Below are 17305 nucleotides of genomic sequence, written 5' to 3' on the forward strand. Positions count from 1 at the left end.
TTGCACTGTCTGTGCGCCTTGCACTTCCTCCTGTTCCTATTCTTGTTCTTGTTCTTGTTCTTGTTGCACTTCCTTCTCTCTTCTGCACAACTCTTGTTCTTCTTTGAGATTTTGCTCTACTTCCTAGAACCTCATCTCTGTCTCTTCCAGTCTTTGTGTATCTCTCCTTTTTTGCGCTCCTCTCTTGTCACATTGTCATCACTTTTCTTCTATCTGCAAAGCTTCTCTTTCAAGAAGTGGATCTTCCTTAAACTTGTAGTTTTTCTCTACCTCTGTGCTTTCAACAATCTTCCTCTTACCTTTGTCTTGTGTCGGTTTGCTGCTTGTTGTTTTTCCCCGTGGTGCTGCTACCGTGACTGCTGCTAGCCACTCTACTGCCATGTTGGCCAGTTCATTTAGCTTGGAGGAATTATAGAAATATCTCCAAGGGTCTTCCTCTAGCCAATGACACACCCCGTGGATCCAAGAATAGTACACTCTCACACAATGGTCCCTACATAAGCCATGTGGATCATATGGATTGAAACTCTTTGTTTCGAACTTAAACTTCTTGAAGTCCTTGACACCTGTATCTGCTTCTTTCAAAACTTCGGATCACGTACAACTAAATTCAAAAAGGAAGCATAGGACATGGCTCCTTCTTCTTCCCATGCAATCCAGCTGATAACCCTATAGAGATGTGGTATGCAACCTCCCGCATGACTAAATGTTCCATGGAAAACTTTGGCAAAACATGAAGAGCTATATCCAAATTGTACATCCTAATCAATGTGTCATCGGGTGAGGTGTACCAATCTGAAATTTTCAACAATGCCTCCATTGTTGCTTGGGACATGAAAGGTAGATCTTGTTCAAATATCATCGTGTATAGAGGGGCGGTAAATTTGTCAGATAGTCTATACATGAATCCTTGGTAGCTGCACTCTAAGAGAAACTTACAATATACGTTCACAACATTCTCTGAAGGTGTCAATACCCAACCCATGCCAAGAATCTATTGACATGCACAGATTGCATCGAGCAGGTAGGCAGACATGAAGAATCTTGCTTGTTGATCCTTGGGTAGACTCTGGTCATCGGATACATGCACTTTCATGTGGAGAGCAAACATGTCGAACCAGTTGAAAGGTTTTCCTTCACTTGCTAGTTGATCCAACATAATAACACAACTTTGTGGGAAGGTCTCCGTAATCTCTTGGCCATAAAAGTGGCATGTGAAGATGAGCAAGAATTGGTAAGCCTTATTGAGTGTCTTTGTGTTGTATATCTGTTTGGGTGTTTTCCTCAACATTGATTGCTCCCTTACCCAATGCTTCAAGATGTCTCTTGTATTCGTGTTGTTGTTGGGAGTGTAGAATGGTGCATTCATTTTGTTCACTGGCTACAGAAAATTATACATCTCCTAATAGTCTTTCATCCTGAAGATAGCAAGCTCTACTCCAGTGACATTTCTTAGTATCATCGTCTCGGGATCAGTGTGTTAGACAAGTCATTGGATCACATCCACACATGGGAAGGTGGGATACCTACCTGCAACCTTGTACAATCCTAACTTCTGAATATTTACATAGACTTGTCACTCCTCTAGATTCTCCTCAAAGCTACCTGTGAAAATAGTGTTGATGACTTGCCATGTGATCTTAATGTCTTTCACAATGAACATGTGTGTGTCTATGTACATGGGCAAGCTCATAGACACCTACTCAACCACATATCTGGTACTGCTTTCAATTGTGCCTTTTGATCTAGATCTCTTGGAGTCCATGATACTTGTATTAATGAGAAGCTTCTCAAAACCTCTAGTACCTGGAGACAGAGAAGACACACATGACAAGAAAATGTTAGCTAAAAAATTTAAAGGAATGCGAGAATCAATCGGGCAACAAACATTTGACTATTGGGAAAGATTGCGTAGCATTGACTCTGGGAGGGTGGGAGACTATCAACTCAAACTACACAATGTGTAGTCTTAGCTTCCAATGAGGTTCGTTGCTGACTGGAACTATGCAATGCGCAGTCCAATAAGACTGACTCCTGACTCAAACAGCACAATGCACAGATCAGACAAGCTAGGTTGCTCGCTGGAACTACGTAATGTGTAGTTCTAGTGGGTAGGATTTGAGCACTGCCTCCCAAGATTGTGCAGAGCATAGCTGGGAACCTTAGTGGGTAGCCTATATGCAATTCCTAGAGGAAATGTAGAGCCTTGACTTCCAGGAATGCGCAGTGCTTATCGAGAGAAGTAAGATCTGGGCCAAGACAGCCTAGATCTACCCAAGGTTGACCTAAAAACACAAAGGACTGAACTGGTGTGCAAATTTTGTGCAAATCTGAGTGAATAAACGTGCATGCATTTTAAGTAAGTGCAGAAATCGATCAAACAAAAAAACCATGAAGCTCATGAAGAGAGTTGTTGCAACGATGACTGTGAGTACAAAAATTGTGTTATGCCTGAGACAGTGAGGAAATGCAATGAAAAACTTGAAACATAAATTCTAAAAGTTAAAGCACATTGAAATGTCGGCATTCCTTCAATAAAACAATGAAATCAACTCTTATACAAGCCGAGAAATAAAAATCGATAGAAAAATGGCAAAAGACATGAAAATAAAAACTTACCCAGAAAAGCTATGCCGACTATGCCAAAGGTTTATGGATGCCTCAGGAATGCTAGAGCTCCAAGATCGAATGTGAAGAATGAGCTCTGAGGCATTGTTTAAATAAATTTGGTGAACTTAGGGTTTATGATGCACATGCCACAAATCTAGGAAAAGGTGACACTTGGCAGGGAGTTTCTAAAATCGACTTTGCATGTAACTCGCTGCTAAAAATAGATCCCTAAAATATAGGGATTCCTTTTCAGTTTTTTTTTCTTTTATGGGAAAAGATGCTCGATAAGAAAGGAAGGATTGTGCAGTTCTAAAGGGAACTGGTAAATCTACCACCACATGTGATGGACAATCACTAAGGGAAAATCTTTTGTGTTGTTTCTGGGTTGAGTGACCCTGGTTAGCTAGCCATCTCTACACAATTTTCTAGTGAAAGGATGCTAACATGCTCTACGCATTTCTGGAGAGAAGTGCTAGCTGGCCTGCTATGCACATTTTTGGAGAGCAGTGTGGGTTGGCCTTCTCTATGCAATTTCCAGAGTAAGGCTAGTTGGCCTGCTCTACGCAATTTTTTAGTGGAGGCTAGCTGTTGGGTTTCTCTATGAAATTCCTGAGTCGAAGAGAGACTGCCCTTAGGATTTCGCATTTTTCCGCAATAACCTAATGGCCAGATGTGAACCAAGTGTTGGGTTAGCTTGTGGTTAGTCGATGGAAAAAGTAAGTGAACACAATATGTTAAACGATAAATAAAATAAAGCAAACACAAGTACCTGATTAGTGCAGGATAACAGTTCTAATTTCGAGGAGGGAGGCTCCAAAATGAAGCAAAGGAAAAAATTTGGATGGTGGTTGTAGTCCCTACAACAGAGCGGAAAAAATAGGAAGAAGATACTAAGGAACCTTAAGTTGAAGAGTCCAGGAAAGAGGAATCAAGAGTTAAGGTTGATATATATCACTACCCACACCACATATAAAATCATCAAGAATTGAGGCGCAAGAGTGAACATCAAAAATATTATTATGGATGAACATGGCACTAGAATGAGAACCTAGTGAAATACACATCGAGACATAACAACACCACATGCAGACATTATTGTATCACATCAAGTAGAAACCAAATTCTACATCAACATGGAAACTAAACAATTGGATCCTATGCTCATGTCACTAGGGTGGACAAATGTTAGTGTGTGGTATTAGATGGCTACATTGCTTATCAACTCATATGGTATAGTTTCTTTCCATGTTTCAAGTATAGCACATGCAAAGGAGGAAAGAATGTCATCTATGTAAGGGGGTACCTAGTGGGGTATGAAAGGAATAAAAATAGATACATATATTATAATAATATAATCTCATTCCAATGTTCTTAGAAGATAGAAGGAGTTACTATAATGTTTCACCTACTAGAATACTTCGTTTTTAGAATGACCTTAGGAGATAACGTGTGGTTTATAAAGTAGTGGAAGAAACATAATGAGAATTGCAAGGATTATTGCATTTGTAAACGAGCAAGTCCTTCTTGAAGATTTTATCCCTTTCTTATGGAATAATATATGGTGCTTCTCCACCTCAAGGGTTTTCTCTACATTACAATTTTAATTTTTTTGTGGGAATTCATATTTTTTGTTGAAGATAAGAAAATATTCTAGATTATATTTTCATATTTGTTGAGTTACATAACAATTGGTACTAGAAAAATTTTATGGGCCAATAGGAAAAGTATTATTTTTCCTTTTTGTAACTTTTCAAGGGTTATAAAAGGGTGATGGAATTAAAACTATTTTTTTGAAACTTTCTAGGTAGAGTTTCAAGAAACTAGCTATGGATCTAGAATACTTCTAAAAATAGCCAAGTTTAGAAGAAAATATTATTTGGAGGAGTGATGATAGATCATGCCTAACCTACAACAATATTAATGCCTGGAATGTGCAAGCAACATTAACTCATTCTCACTTTCGAAATATGTTTTCAATTCACAAAATCTCCCACAAATTTATAATATATATATTTTTATTTTCCTCTGAATTGCAAAAACTGAGTACATACATTCATAGATAATCATATATCTAATTCCTCTTCTATCATTACTAAAATTTGGATAAGGGGAGGGACACCGCTCAGAATGATCTTGAGGATCATTCATTTTTTCTGTTTGCAGTTATTAGTTTATGATCTGGACTCGTTATTGGGCTATATGGTTTTTACAGTTTTAAGTTTTTTGTATGATCGAGATGATCAGTAAATAGTTTATATGAACATGGATTGTTCTCTTTGTTATCGAATGCATCTCAAACATGTTGGACTTCAACATGTAATTTTCTTAATTTATTTAATGAAACTTACACTTTTTCCAGGGAATTTTTTTTACTATAATTTGGATGAGTTGGAATTTTCCAAAAAGGAATCCAAGCTCCTTGTTTTTTTCCACAAATCCTTAGCTTTCTTCATATTTTTCCTCCTATAAATCCAATCTATTTTACTAAACTTAATAAAGAACTACTTCCATCTATATCCACAAAAGCAAATAAGATTTATTATTTTTTTTAACATCATTCCTATAAAAAATTTCTATTCTTTAAACTAAAACAAAGCTAATTTACTAATAATGTAAAGGAATCTAATTCCTTCCACATTTCATTTGTTTTTTTTTTCAATTTCAAGAGTAATATGCTCCTGCATCTGACTCCCAGGGAAAGAAAATTTCCATGTTCTCTTGAACATTTGTGTAATTCTTGGACATCTCTGGAACAATCATCCAAGTAGTATCCTCCAATGGTTGATTTCTACACTTCACCAAATACTGAGTGTACTCTTTTCCTCTAGTTTTCTTCACCACTTTTCGATCTAATAGCCCTTCAATTTCCTTTGGAGTTTCCTTGGGTAGTTGTTGCTTCCATTCAATAATTTTCATGTACTTCACTGGAAGACTCATCATCTGAAAATTTTCATGTTTCCTGAAAGGAATAAAAATAAGAAAATTTAAAAATTGGGAAAATAATAACATTTCTTCGAAGCTCCACTTCATAATGATTTGAGGAAAATTTCCTTAAAATTTTACAAGGTGTGATCTTCTTGAGTTTTAGCTTGTTGTAATTTCCTTTAAGAAATATTTCTTTCCTCAAATGTACCATGCATAAATCACCAATCTCAAAGTTATGTTTCCTCCTCTTTGAATCATATCCTTGTCTTTATATTTGTTGTTTCTTTTCTATAGTTGTTGCTTAACTCTTTCTTATAATTCTTGCATGCTCACTAAAAATTCTTCACCTTCTGCACTTCGTAAATCTTGTTTTTTGAAATTCCTCTATTCATATACTCCCCTTGGATGCATTCTATACAAGAACTCAAAGGGACTCATAACTGTACTTATTTTGGGTGTATCGTTGTATGCAAATTTAGCCTGAGAAAGGACCTGATCCCATTGTTTGGGTATTTCACTTACCAAGCTTCTTAGTATGTTTTCCAAGCTCCTATTCACCATTTTTGTTTTCCCATCAGTTTGTGGGTGATAGGCTAAGCTAAAATTAAGGTTAGTACCCAACCTTTTAGATAAATTTCTCCAAAAATGATATGAGCTTAAGCAAGAATGCTACAACTTACAGATATAATCATAAACAGAGAGATGTAGTAGAAATTCATTTCATTAATAGAAAAATATTGAACTATGCTTACAAATAGAATGGAAATAAGATAGCCCAGGCAATGGTACCTTATCTCTGAGAAGAGATGTGGCAACTACATGCCTCCGAACTGAGTTACAATGAGGCTCAAGGGCCTTTTTATTATTGAAAAATAAGAGAAAACCCTAAACAACCAAAACCCTAACCCGAGGAGATGTAACACCAAGAGTTTATGGGCCCCGTTGCGGTTAGTTGGGTAGCCAACTTCCCGGGGTCGTAACTTGGTCATATTATCTTCGTTTGATGCGTATGATACCCCATTGGAAATATTTGTCCGAGGACTATAGCTACCGATGTGATTGCAAAGCAATCACTAAAGTAATTTTTTGAAAAAAACATCGTTTAGGGCCTCAAAACGGCTCCGAAAGTTCAGGACCCCAAAAATGCCAAAAATAGTAAACTCTGCTACAATTAAGGAAACTGATGAAAGGAAAGAAACAATGGTGAGGGTCCAAGTGGAATAGGTGGGTGGCCACCTATATCCACCTGCATCAATACCCACCCCTTAGGAATCAATGATCCCCATTACATGGAGTTCCTCCATGAGATGAGGAAACCTCTGCTGAACTTGGTCCCTAGTGAGCCATTTGCCTTGGTGAAGGAGTTGACCTGCTTTGACAACTCGATATAGCTATATCTTATGTTACCGAGTATTCATGATCTGTGTGTCCATGATTTGATCAGTTGTGGCGTGTTCCATGTAGTCTACGTTGATATCTATTGGTGTGAGTTGTTCTAGAATGTCGGATGTGTCCAACAATGGTGGAAAGTATGGCTGAAGGCGATCTACAATGAAAACTGGATGCAGACCAAGGAACAAGGGGATGATGAGTTGGAAGGCATTTTCACTGATGGCCTTGGTGATGGCGTATGGCCCATATCGGAGCGGGTGATCCAACAAGGCACTCCTTCTGCAAATGTAGCCAAACTTTGTCGCGCACTTGGAACTTGTGCGACACTCGATGTTGATCATGGTGTTGCTTGTAATTAGCATTATCTATGTACAGTATATCATGGACATGTTGGCGGATGTGTTGAATGTGCTTAATGAATACGTTATCCCTTTTAGCTTTGGACTGCACGTGAGCCGAATCTACCTGAGTGGATGCAAATTGTATGGCCACATCAATGGGGCATAATGGCTGAAATCCCAACCCTACCTGAAAGGTGTTGTGGCCTATGTAGCTATGGAGAGCTCTGTTGTAGCTATGTTGGTCATAGGGGATACTTTCATCCCATGTGTGTGGATGATTTGAGTTGTACATGGGTAGAATGTGTACGATCATCCTGTTGACAACCTCTGTTTGACAATCAGTTTGGGGATGGAAAGTCATGGACTTAGTAAGCTTTGTATCCAGCATCGACCAGAAACTTGACCAAAATTCACTCAGCAATCTATTGTCTTGATTTGAGACAATGGACTATGGGATACCAAAGTGTACCCACACTCCCTCAAAGAAGAGCTTAGCAGTGGCCTCTGCTATGATACTCTTCTTGCAAGTCGCCATGATGGCAATCTTAGAGAATCTATCGATGACCATGAAAACGCAATCGTTGTCGTGCTTAGTAGAATGAAGGGCCAACATATAATCCATGGAGACAGATTCCCAAGGTCAACTACGATTAGGTAGAGGAGTATATAGGCCTTGCTTCTTGATGGTTGGTTTGGAAATGGCGTAGGCGGTGCAGGACATAATGTACTTCCCAACATCCTTATGAAGTTTCGGCCAATAAAGCTATTTCTACTATACTGCCATTGTTTTCTCTACTCTAAAATGTCTAGCGATCCGACTATAGTGCACCTCCCTAATCATATTTGCATGCTCACTTGAAGGAACATAGATGTGTCCCATGTGGCATAACAGTGCATCGTGAAGGCGAAAATTTGTAACTTGCTTCCCTTCCAGAAGTATTTGGTATATTCTACTGAATTCTAGATCGCTCTTGTAAAGATGTGTCCACCTCAATGTCTCATGCCCACAGGAGTCGAGCACAATGAATAGCACAATGACCAGTGGTTGGCTGAGGCAATCAATGACATTATTCATATTTCCCTTCTTATACTTAATGTTCAAATGGAACTGTTGCAGATAGGAGGAGCATTTTTGATGGCGATCGTTCTACAACTTTCCTTGTGTCTGTATGAACTGTAGAGGTCGGTGGTCTATGTGGATGACCATTTCCTTCCCCAGAATGTAATGCTTCCATTGATGATAAGCCTACAGAATGCAATACATTTATTTGTCGTAAGTAGGGTACTTTTAGACAGTGTTTGAAAGTATCTCACTGTGGTAAGTGATTGGATGCCATGATGAGTAAGAAATGTACCAATAGCATAGTCAGAGGCATCTGTCTCAATCTCAAATGGTTGTTGCAGATCTAGTAATGTGAGCACTGGTGCAGAAAAAAGGTGATTCTTCAACCCATATAATGCTCGTTGTTGGGTTTCCAACCAAAAGAACTCTTCTTCCTCTCTGCTTTTGGTGACTTGACTTAAAGGCCAAGTGATATGAGAGGACCCCAACACAAACCTATGGTAGAAATTGGCAAGACCAAAAAGGTTGTGGAGCTCTCTTAAAGTGGTTGGGGCTGGCCAGTCTCGAATGACTTGTATCTTGGATGGGTCCACTTGTACACCCTGCTCATCAATGATGCACCCTAGATATTGAACTTGGGTCAAGCCAAAGGTGCATTTCTCCAAGTTAGTGCACAACTTGTGTTGTTGAAGGGTTTGAAGGACCTATCGAATATGGTGGAGGAGCACTTCGCAACTCTGGCTGAAGATAAAGATGTCATCTAAATACACCACCACGAATGCATTGGTGAAGGGTCGCAAGATGTCATCCATCAGACTCATGAAGGTTGCAGGGGCATTTATAAATCTGAACGGCATGACCAAGCATTCAAAAAGGCCCTCCTTGGATTTGAAGGCAGTCTTCCACACATCGGATGGTTCGATAGGCACCTAGTGATAACTTGACTTCAAGTCAATCTTGCTCAAATATTCCCCCCCTTCAGCTAATCCAGAAGGTCATCAATTCGCAGGATTGGGTACCTATTCCAGACAGTGATCTTGTTCAGCAACCAATAGTGAATAGAGAGCCTCCAAGTCCCATCCTTCATTTGTACCAATACAGTCAAGCTCCCATAGGGTGATGAGCTTGGACTGATGTGCCCTTTCTATAGTAGTTCCTGAATCTACCTCTTGATCTCATTGTTCTCCAAAACATAGCGTCGATAGATCAATCCATTGGGCAGTGATGCGCCCGAGGTTAGATCAATGGAGTGCCTGATCTGACAGTGGAAAGGTACCCCTATGGGTGAGGCAAAAATATCTGTGTACTCAGCCACAACTTTGTCCATCTGTTGCTGCTATGTAGATGAGACCTGCCTGGAAGTTGTGGCCACAACCTTCTTCTTGCCTTGGGGGCGAATCATAAGAAAACAAATTTCTCGGTCTGGAAATGATCTTACTGCATTTCTTTACAATGATCAAGGAGATGGTAGTAGGAGGGCTACCTTCGGTATCCTGTACAAGTTATTAGCCAAAGTAATAATCACAGAACTAGGTCTAGACTCATATACAACATGTCACTTACACAAGTATGGTTGTCCTAATAATGCATCAGAAACTTCAAGAGGAGAAATGTCACACAGTACCTCATCCGTGAAGGGCTTGATGCTGCAAGGAAGGTGACACTGCTGGCTGATGCAAAGCTCTTGTCCTTGATGAATCCACTCGATTGTGTACGACTATGGATGTGATGTAGTCTTTAGGCCCAGCCGCTTCATGACCTCTTCTAAAATGAGGTTCTTTTGGCTCCTACTCTCAACAATGAACTGTAGCATAGAACCCTTCACCCACATCTGTGAGTGGAAAAGGTGTTCCCCCTCCTCTGGATCTTCAAGCTCAATATTTTGGATCTTTGTGGTGGCCATGGTAGCACTAGGCTTTGCATCAATGATTTGCTTCCCTTTTTTAGTTCCCTTATTGGGTTCTGATTCAGAGTTAGAACCTACATCTAATTTGGAAGCCTTCAACTCAACAACTAGTGACTGTTTGGCATGACACTCGCTTTTTTGTGAGTAGAGCCCTTATGGAGCTCACATCATTTTCTCATGTCCTTCATATTCGTGGTGTTGTTATTTTCTTGTAGCTTCAGCGAGTTGTCCTGGGTAACCCCGCCTTGGCTTAATCCTTTGTTCTGTGGTTTGGAGGTGCCTTTTCCTTGCTTTAGATTCGCAGATCCAAAGTCCACGTTCCTCTGTTTAAACTACTTCTAAATCTTTACAATGTATCGATGTGACGTGCCAAGTGAGGAGATGTCCAGGAACTCCATCTCGTTCTGGATGTACTTGTGTAGACAACCGTGGTACTTGAGCACCAAATGCAGCTGAGTATCCTTGTTACCCAGCTTCGTGTGAAGAGTATGGAAAGTATTTGTGAAATATGGCACATCATGGTCCCTTCCCCACCGTAGCATGGTCCACTTTATGTATTTATCTTCATATCTCCTGACAAGGTAATACTCTTCCTAGATGGCGTCTCAGAAAGAATTCCAAGTGGGTGCAGCTGAAAGCAATGATGGTTCACTCTCATCCTTTTCTTCATAGTAGGTTTCCCACTAGCCTTTGACGTGTGGGGCAGCTTTGAGAAGTGAAAACGTAATATTGTCCCGATTGGAAAAGTCATGAACTGAAAAATATCCTTCGAACAGGTTTAACCATTTATCTACAACATTTACGTCTATCACGCCTTCAAATATGGGAATATTGAAGTTAACTTGTACCTTAAAATGAGTAGCGCCTCCAGAGTGGATACTAGATGAAGATGGATTGCCTGTGGCTAGCCGTCGAAGGATTGGGGCAAAGTTATCCATCATCGCGTCCCTCTGTCACTCGAGGACTTCCTCGAGCAACATTTTGAAAGGATCTCCTACCCCCTCGTCTTTCTTTTCTTCCATCATGGGAGGTCGTTGGGTTTTTCGAGGCTGATCCTGCAATGGTTCAACCAAATCAAGCTCTAACTCCTTATACGATGACCTCTCTGGGGACATGCAAAGAAAAACAGAGAAAGAGTAGACCGCTCTAATACCACTGATCCAAAATTAAACAGGAACACTACAACTTACAGATATAATCATAAACACAGAGACGCAGCAAAAAAACACTTCATTTCATTAATAGAAAAATACTAAACTATGCTTACAAATAGAATGGAAATAAGATATCTCGGGTCTGAGAAGAGATGTGGTGGCTACATGCCTATGAACTGAGTTACAATGAGGCTGAAGGGCCTTTTTATTATTTAATAACAAGAGAAAACCCTAAACAACCAAAACCATAACCCGAGGAGATGTAACACCAAGAGTCTAGGGGTCCCATTGGGGTTAGATAGGCAACCAACTTCCCAAGGTCATAACTTGGTCATATTATCTCCCTTTGACGTGTATCATAACTCGTTGGAAATATCTCTCCGAGGAATACTGCTGCTGATGTGATTTCCATGGCAATCAATAAAGGAATTTTGCCAAAAAACATCGTTTAGGGCCTCAAAATGGCTGCAAAAGTTCAGGACCCAAAAAAACTGCCAAAAATAGTAAACTGTGCTAAAATTAAGGAAACTAAAAAACTGAAAGAAACAATGGTGAGGGTCCAAGTGGAATAGACGGGTGGCCACCATATCCACCGGGATGAAAAAATGACTGACAAACCTTGTGTCTCTATCAGATACAATGCTTCTAGCAAATCCATGCAACCTTACCACATCTTTAAATAACAAATTGGAAACATTGGTGGCATCACTAGTTTTTCTACAAGCTCAAAGCTAATTTGATATTTTGCAGATGATTTTCTTTTTTTTGGTTATACACAAAAATGTCATCCAGATAAACAATAACAAATTTATCTAAAAATTCTTTTGATACTTCATTCATGAATCTCATAAACTTGTTAGGTGCTTTGGTAAGGCCAAAATACATTACCAACCACTTATACAACCCATCGTTTGTTATGAAAGTTTTTTTCCATTCATGTCCCTCTCTAATTCTAATATGATTATATCCACTCTTCAGATTGATTTTAGAAATATACCTAGCACCACTCAAATAATCAACAGATCTTCAATGCGAGGAAGTGGAAATCTATACTTGATTGTAATTTTATTGATGGCCCTTGAATCACTATACATTCTCCATCCACCATCTTTCTTTACGATGAGCATGGTGGGAACAACACATGGACTTAATCTCTCCTTTATTAATCCTTTGTCACACAACGCCTGCAACTATTTATTTATCTCTTCATTTTCTTGTGGAGTCATGTGGTAGACTTCTTTATTCAGAATACCCGCCCCAAGAATTAGATCTATATGATGACTAATGCTTCGAAAAGGAAGAAACTTATTTGGAAAATCATCAACAATTATATCTGCAAACTCATCCAACATAACCTTCACTTCTTCAGGTAACTCATTTAAACTTGTGTTGTTAAGAACTATTTCAGGCTTACCAATCAAAGAAAAATGAATTTCTTCTTTCATTTTGAGCTCTAACAGCAGTTCCTTCCCATCCATAAGTAGCACACTAGGACTAGCTTCCTCTTTTAGATCCTTATCCTCCAAAGGTACTAGCAGATGGTTTTGGCCATTTTTCTCAAGAATGTAGGTGTTCTGCCTAGCATCATGAATGGATTTCATGTCATACTTCCATGGCCTTCGCAACAACACATGCCATACATCCATTGACATTATATCTTTTAATATGTCATCCCTATAATTACCAATTTGGAACTCCACTTTAGACTACTCATTCACCAATATCTGATGACCATTTTACAGCCAAGACACCTTGTAAGGTGTGGGATTTGTTATTCCCTAGAGCCCCAACTTCTCTACCATTTCTGTGGAGACCGAGTTATCTGTGCTACCACTGTCAATCACTACTTTGCAACATGTGCATCCTGATTTGCATGTGGTTCTAAATAATTTTTTTCTTTGTGCTAGTTCCTTAACTTCCTTTTCAAACTTAATCATGATTCTCTTAATTAATAATGATTCTCTTAGCTATGGTATTTCTTCGTGCATAACAACAACTACATTTTATTCTCGTGCTTCCCATATAGTTTCCTCTTTGGCTTGTAGGGTTATTTTCTCGAGAATCACATGACATATGTCCCAATTTCCCACATTTGTATTATTGAACTTGGTAGCCACTTTCTTGAGCAAGTCTTCTTGAGAAAGGCCTTCTTCCTCTTTATTCAGCTCCTCTTGATGGATGATTTCTTGAATTACGTTTGCCTTCCTTTGGAGGCTGCGTTTTCTCCCAGTCATTGGTTTTTCCTCTTCCCCTTACATGATTCCTCCCTCTATTCCATTAGCTTTTCTTTCTAGCCAATTTTCCTCTACTTTCAAGGTGAATTGGTAAGAATATTCAACAGTTCTGGGTGAAAATAGGCTAAACTCATTTTCAATCTCGAACTACAACCCATTGATATACCTAGAAACCTTTTCAAGTGTTTCTTCAATGTATCATGTTCTAATATTCACCTTGTAAAATTACTTAATATATACTCTTTAACAATCAATGACATTTGTTTCAAGTTTTTCATTTTCCTGAATAAAGACAACTGGTAATCTTTGGGAAAACATTTACATTTCATCTTGAACACCATTCTGCTCCAGCTTTTGATCTTAGCTTTTTTATTTCTTCTCTTTTTTCCTTGGACTTCATCCTACCAAAGATTTGTGTGTCCTTTCAATCTAGTAACAACAAACTTCACTTGTTTGTCATCATCTACCTACTCGCACTCAAAATTCTTATCTAAAGAATTTATCAAATCTATTATTTATTCTTGTTCCAAGCTACCAATGTAGGTAGGTATATCCATTTTAGGCCTCGAAATGGCCCCCAATCATTAAACTCGTCAATTTAATTTTTTGCAGGCTCTCTGATATGTTCTTCATCTTCTGTTGGAGACTCTTCCTCAGGTACACTGATGTCTCCAGTCTCTCGATCTCTTTGCATGTTCATTTGTAAGGCTTCTAGCCTCTCTTGGACATGTCCCATGTCCTCCTTATCTCCAGCATCATCTATTAGTCGTCCCCTTCGACCTCGTCTTCCCCATCAAGCGTGCAATGTCATTTAACACTTTTTTTTCTACGTGTCATATCTCTAATATCAATAAGTGATGCTAGATCCTTTCTAACCTACAACAAGATTAATGGATGGAGTGTGCAAGAAACATTAACTCATTCTCACTTTCGAAATACATTTTCAATTCACAAAATCTCCAACAAATTTCTAACATATATATTCTTTATTTTTTTCTTAATTGCAAAAACTGGGTATACACATTCATAGATAATAATATAAATAATTCTTCTTCTATCATTACTAAAATTTGGATGAGTTTGAATTTTCCAAAAAAGAAACTAAGCTCCATGTTTTTTTCCACAAAGTCTTAGCTTTCTTCATATTATTCCTCCCACAAATCTAGTCTATTTTACTAAACTTAATACAAAAATACTTCCATATATATCCACAAAACCAGATAACATTTCCTATTTTTTTTTAACATCATTCATATCCAAACTTTCTAATCTTTAGACTAAAACAAAGCTAATTTACTAATAAAATAAAGGAATCTAATTCCTTCCACATTTCATTTTTTTCCAATTTCAAGAGTAAGATGTTCGTGCATCAAGGAGGTCTGAAATGTGGATATATCATTGATTTATAATTATCTATATAAAGTATTTTCTAAAAATAGTCGTAAAATCTGTATATCAAATATATTTCAGGGGATAAATTAGATTTCCATCAAAATACTGCCATTAGTTGTAAAGTGGGTGTGACATTTCATAATCGAGGTCATTTAGCAAATTAGTTGAGTATAGACAATATTATGTCCCTTTCCATCTAGCTGCCTCAAGGCGCTCCATTGAAAAGTAAGTGGTTATCATTAAAACCATAATTCTATTTTTGTTAAGATGTTATTTTATGGAAGAGATAATGATCCTAGTATTGAAGAATACAAAAAAAATATGAAGTGATCATGTGTAAATTTCTGGATACTTTTAGTGGTGGATGAATTTAAAAGGTGGCATGAAAATAAATGATGGAATTGAATTCGCTTTAGAAAAATGAAGGACCTTTCAGATGAAAAATATGAAATATTGCCTTTCAATACATGTGCTCGTGTTCATAACAAGGATAAGGAAAACAATACAGATTTATTTTCAAGTGACAATGTGACAACTACATATTGCAGGTTCTTGAATGTATTCATAATGAAAAGTTCATTGTTTTTATTAACCCTAGCTTCTAACATAATTTCTTCAATGTTAATTTCAATAATAGATCACGAGTTCTTACTAAACATATTTAGTGCACATAAGTCGAATGTGAAACTATTCCATTTTTATAATAATTAAAGCTCTTTATAGATAATCATGTGTTACACTTTGATTTTCATCTCAATAATATGAATGCTGCGGACATTTTTCTTAAAAATTCATTTGAATGGAATCAAGTGGTACCATAAATATTAATATATAAAAAATTACATATCTTCTTAACAAACAATTTAACTAAAATGTATTTAATTGAATATTTTTGCACTTGTATGAAGCATTGCATGACTAGTGCATTCCTTTCATAAAATATAATATATGTTGTTACCCTACTTTAATGGATTAATTTACAACTATATGTTAATTCTTGTGTGCTATTAATTTTAATTATTGTCCAAATTAAAAGTTTATCCTATATCATATTTTTATATCCATCCATTGAGAACTTGACAAAATGAATGCTCAAAGAAAGCTAGTGGTTGTCACTTTAAATATGAAATATGCTATATTATTAGAAAATACGTCAACACTTAGTAACAATTAAAAATATTTAATACTATAAAGGAAAAAAATAAAACAATAACAAAAATATGATTTATATTATGTTTATAGTTTAATATGATTCCTGTTTCTTTTACCACACAACATTTTTGAAAATTATTAAATCTTTTCCAATTACAATTTTTATTAGAAAAAATTTAGATTTTGGAAATAATTTTTAATTTCATTCTTTCTTTTATAACAACAAAGTTTATTTGAAGTAAATATTTTTTTTTGTAAACTTGGTAGGACCTTTTCATTTTCGAGTTTTTACATGTCCCTTATTCACCCCATTTCCAGGAAGAGTAGCACAAGAATAGAACCCAAGATCTCCAGTTCAGTGAGACTTCATTTCCATGGCCATCACCACTTGAGCTATATCCCATATTAAATCTTTTCTTATTCACATGTTTTTTTAATAGAAAAACATATATTTGGGAACCTATTTTCAATATAAATATAGTAACATTATTTGAAAATAATATTTATAATAATATTACTATTATAAATATTAAAACATTTAGGAAAAACATCTGGAGTTCTGTTGCGGCTGCGCGCGCACGCCTAGAGTCTGCCATCGCTGTCGACTGTTGTCTGAAGATCCTGCGCCATGGACCCTCCGGATCCGCCTGGTGGGGATCCGGAGCTGCAACGAGCATTTTCATCTCTGGTTAAATCTCTCCCTCCGCAGAGACCTAGACCTGCAGCATCTAAGTTTGTAAAGAAGCTGGATGTTTTACAGGAAGTTCTTCTACCTCCGACCATCCCTCGCATGGCAGCCCTCTCCCTTGCTGAGAAAGGGTTAATCGGGCAATTTACAGGACTATGGCCTTCTCCCAAAACTGTGCAATGATGGGTTGAGCGAAACTGGTCGGACAAGATCCAAGGCAAAATATCAATAAGATTCTGTGGCAGAGGATATTTTACCTTTCACTTTGAAACCAAGGAGGATAAAGACCTTATTTTCAGAAACGGGCCCTATTTTATGGATTCTAGGGGCCTCTATCTTAACAAATGGACCCCAGATTTCGATCCAGAGCTAGACATTCCGAATGCAATTCCTGTCTGGGTCAGATTGCCCCATCTTCCTCTTCACTGCTGGGGGGACGATTCGGTTA

The 17305-nt window shown here is 37.7% G+C and overlaps 1 protein-coding gene across 1 annotated transcript; it reads right to left on the reverse strand.

Moving 5' to 3' along the window:
- Nucleotides 1–12581: 12581 nt before the first annotated feature.
- On the reverse strand, nucleotides 12582–13043 carry LOC149233836 (uncharacterized). Its single transcript, XM_089382309.1, has one exon. It carries the CDS (start codon nucleotides 13041–13043, stop codon nucleotides 12582–12584), a length of 462 nt encoding a protein of 153 aa, XP_089238435.1.
- Between the last annotated feature and the right edge of the window lie 4262 nt (nucleotides 13044–17305).

This window comes from Pinus tabuliformis, chromosome J (assembly GCF_031772625.1).
Source record: "Pinus tabuliformis cultivar Carrire ecotype Pingquan chromosome J, CPIR1, whole genome shotgun sequence".
NCBI lineage: Eukaryota > Viridiplantae > Streptophyta > Pinopsida > Pinales > Pinaceae > Pinus > Pinus tabuliformis.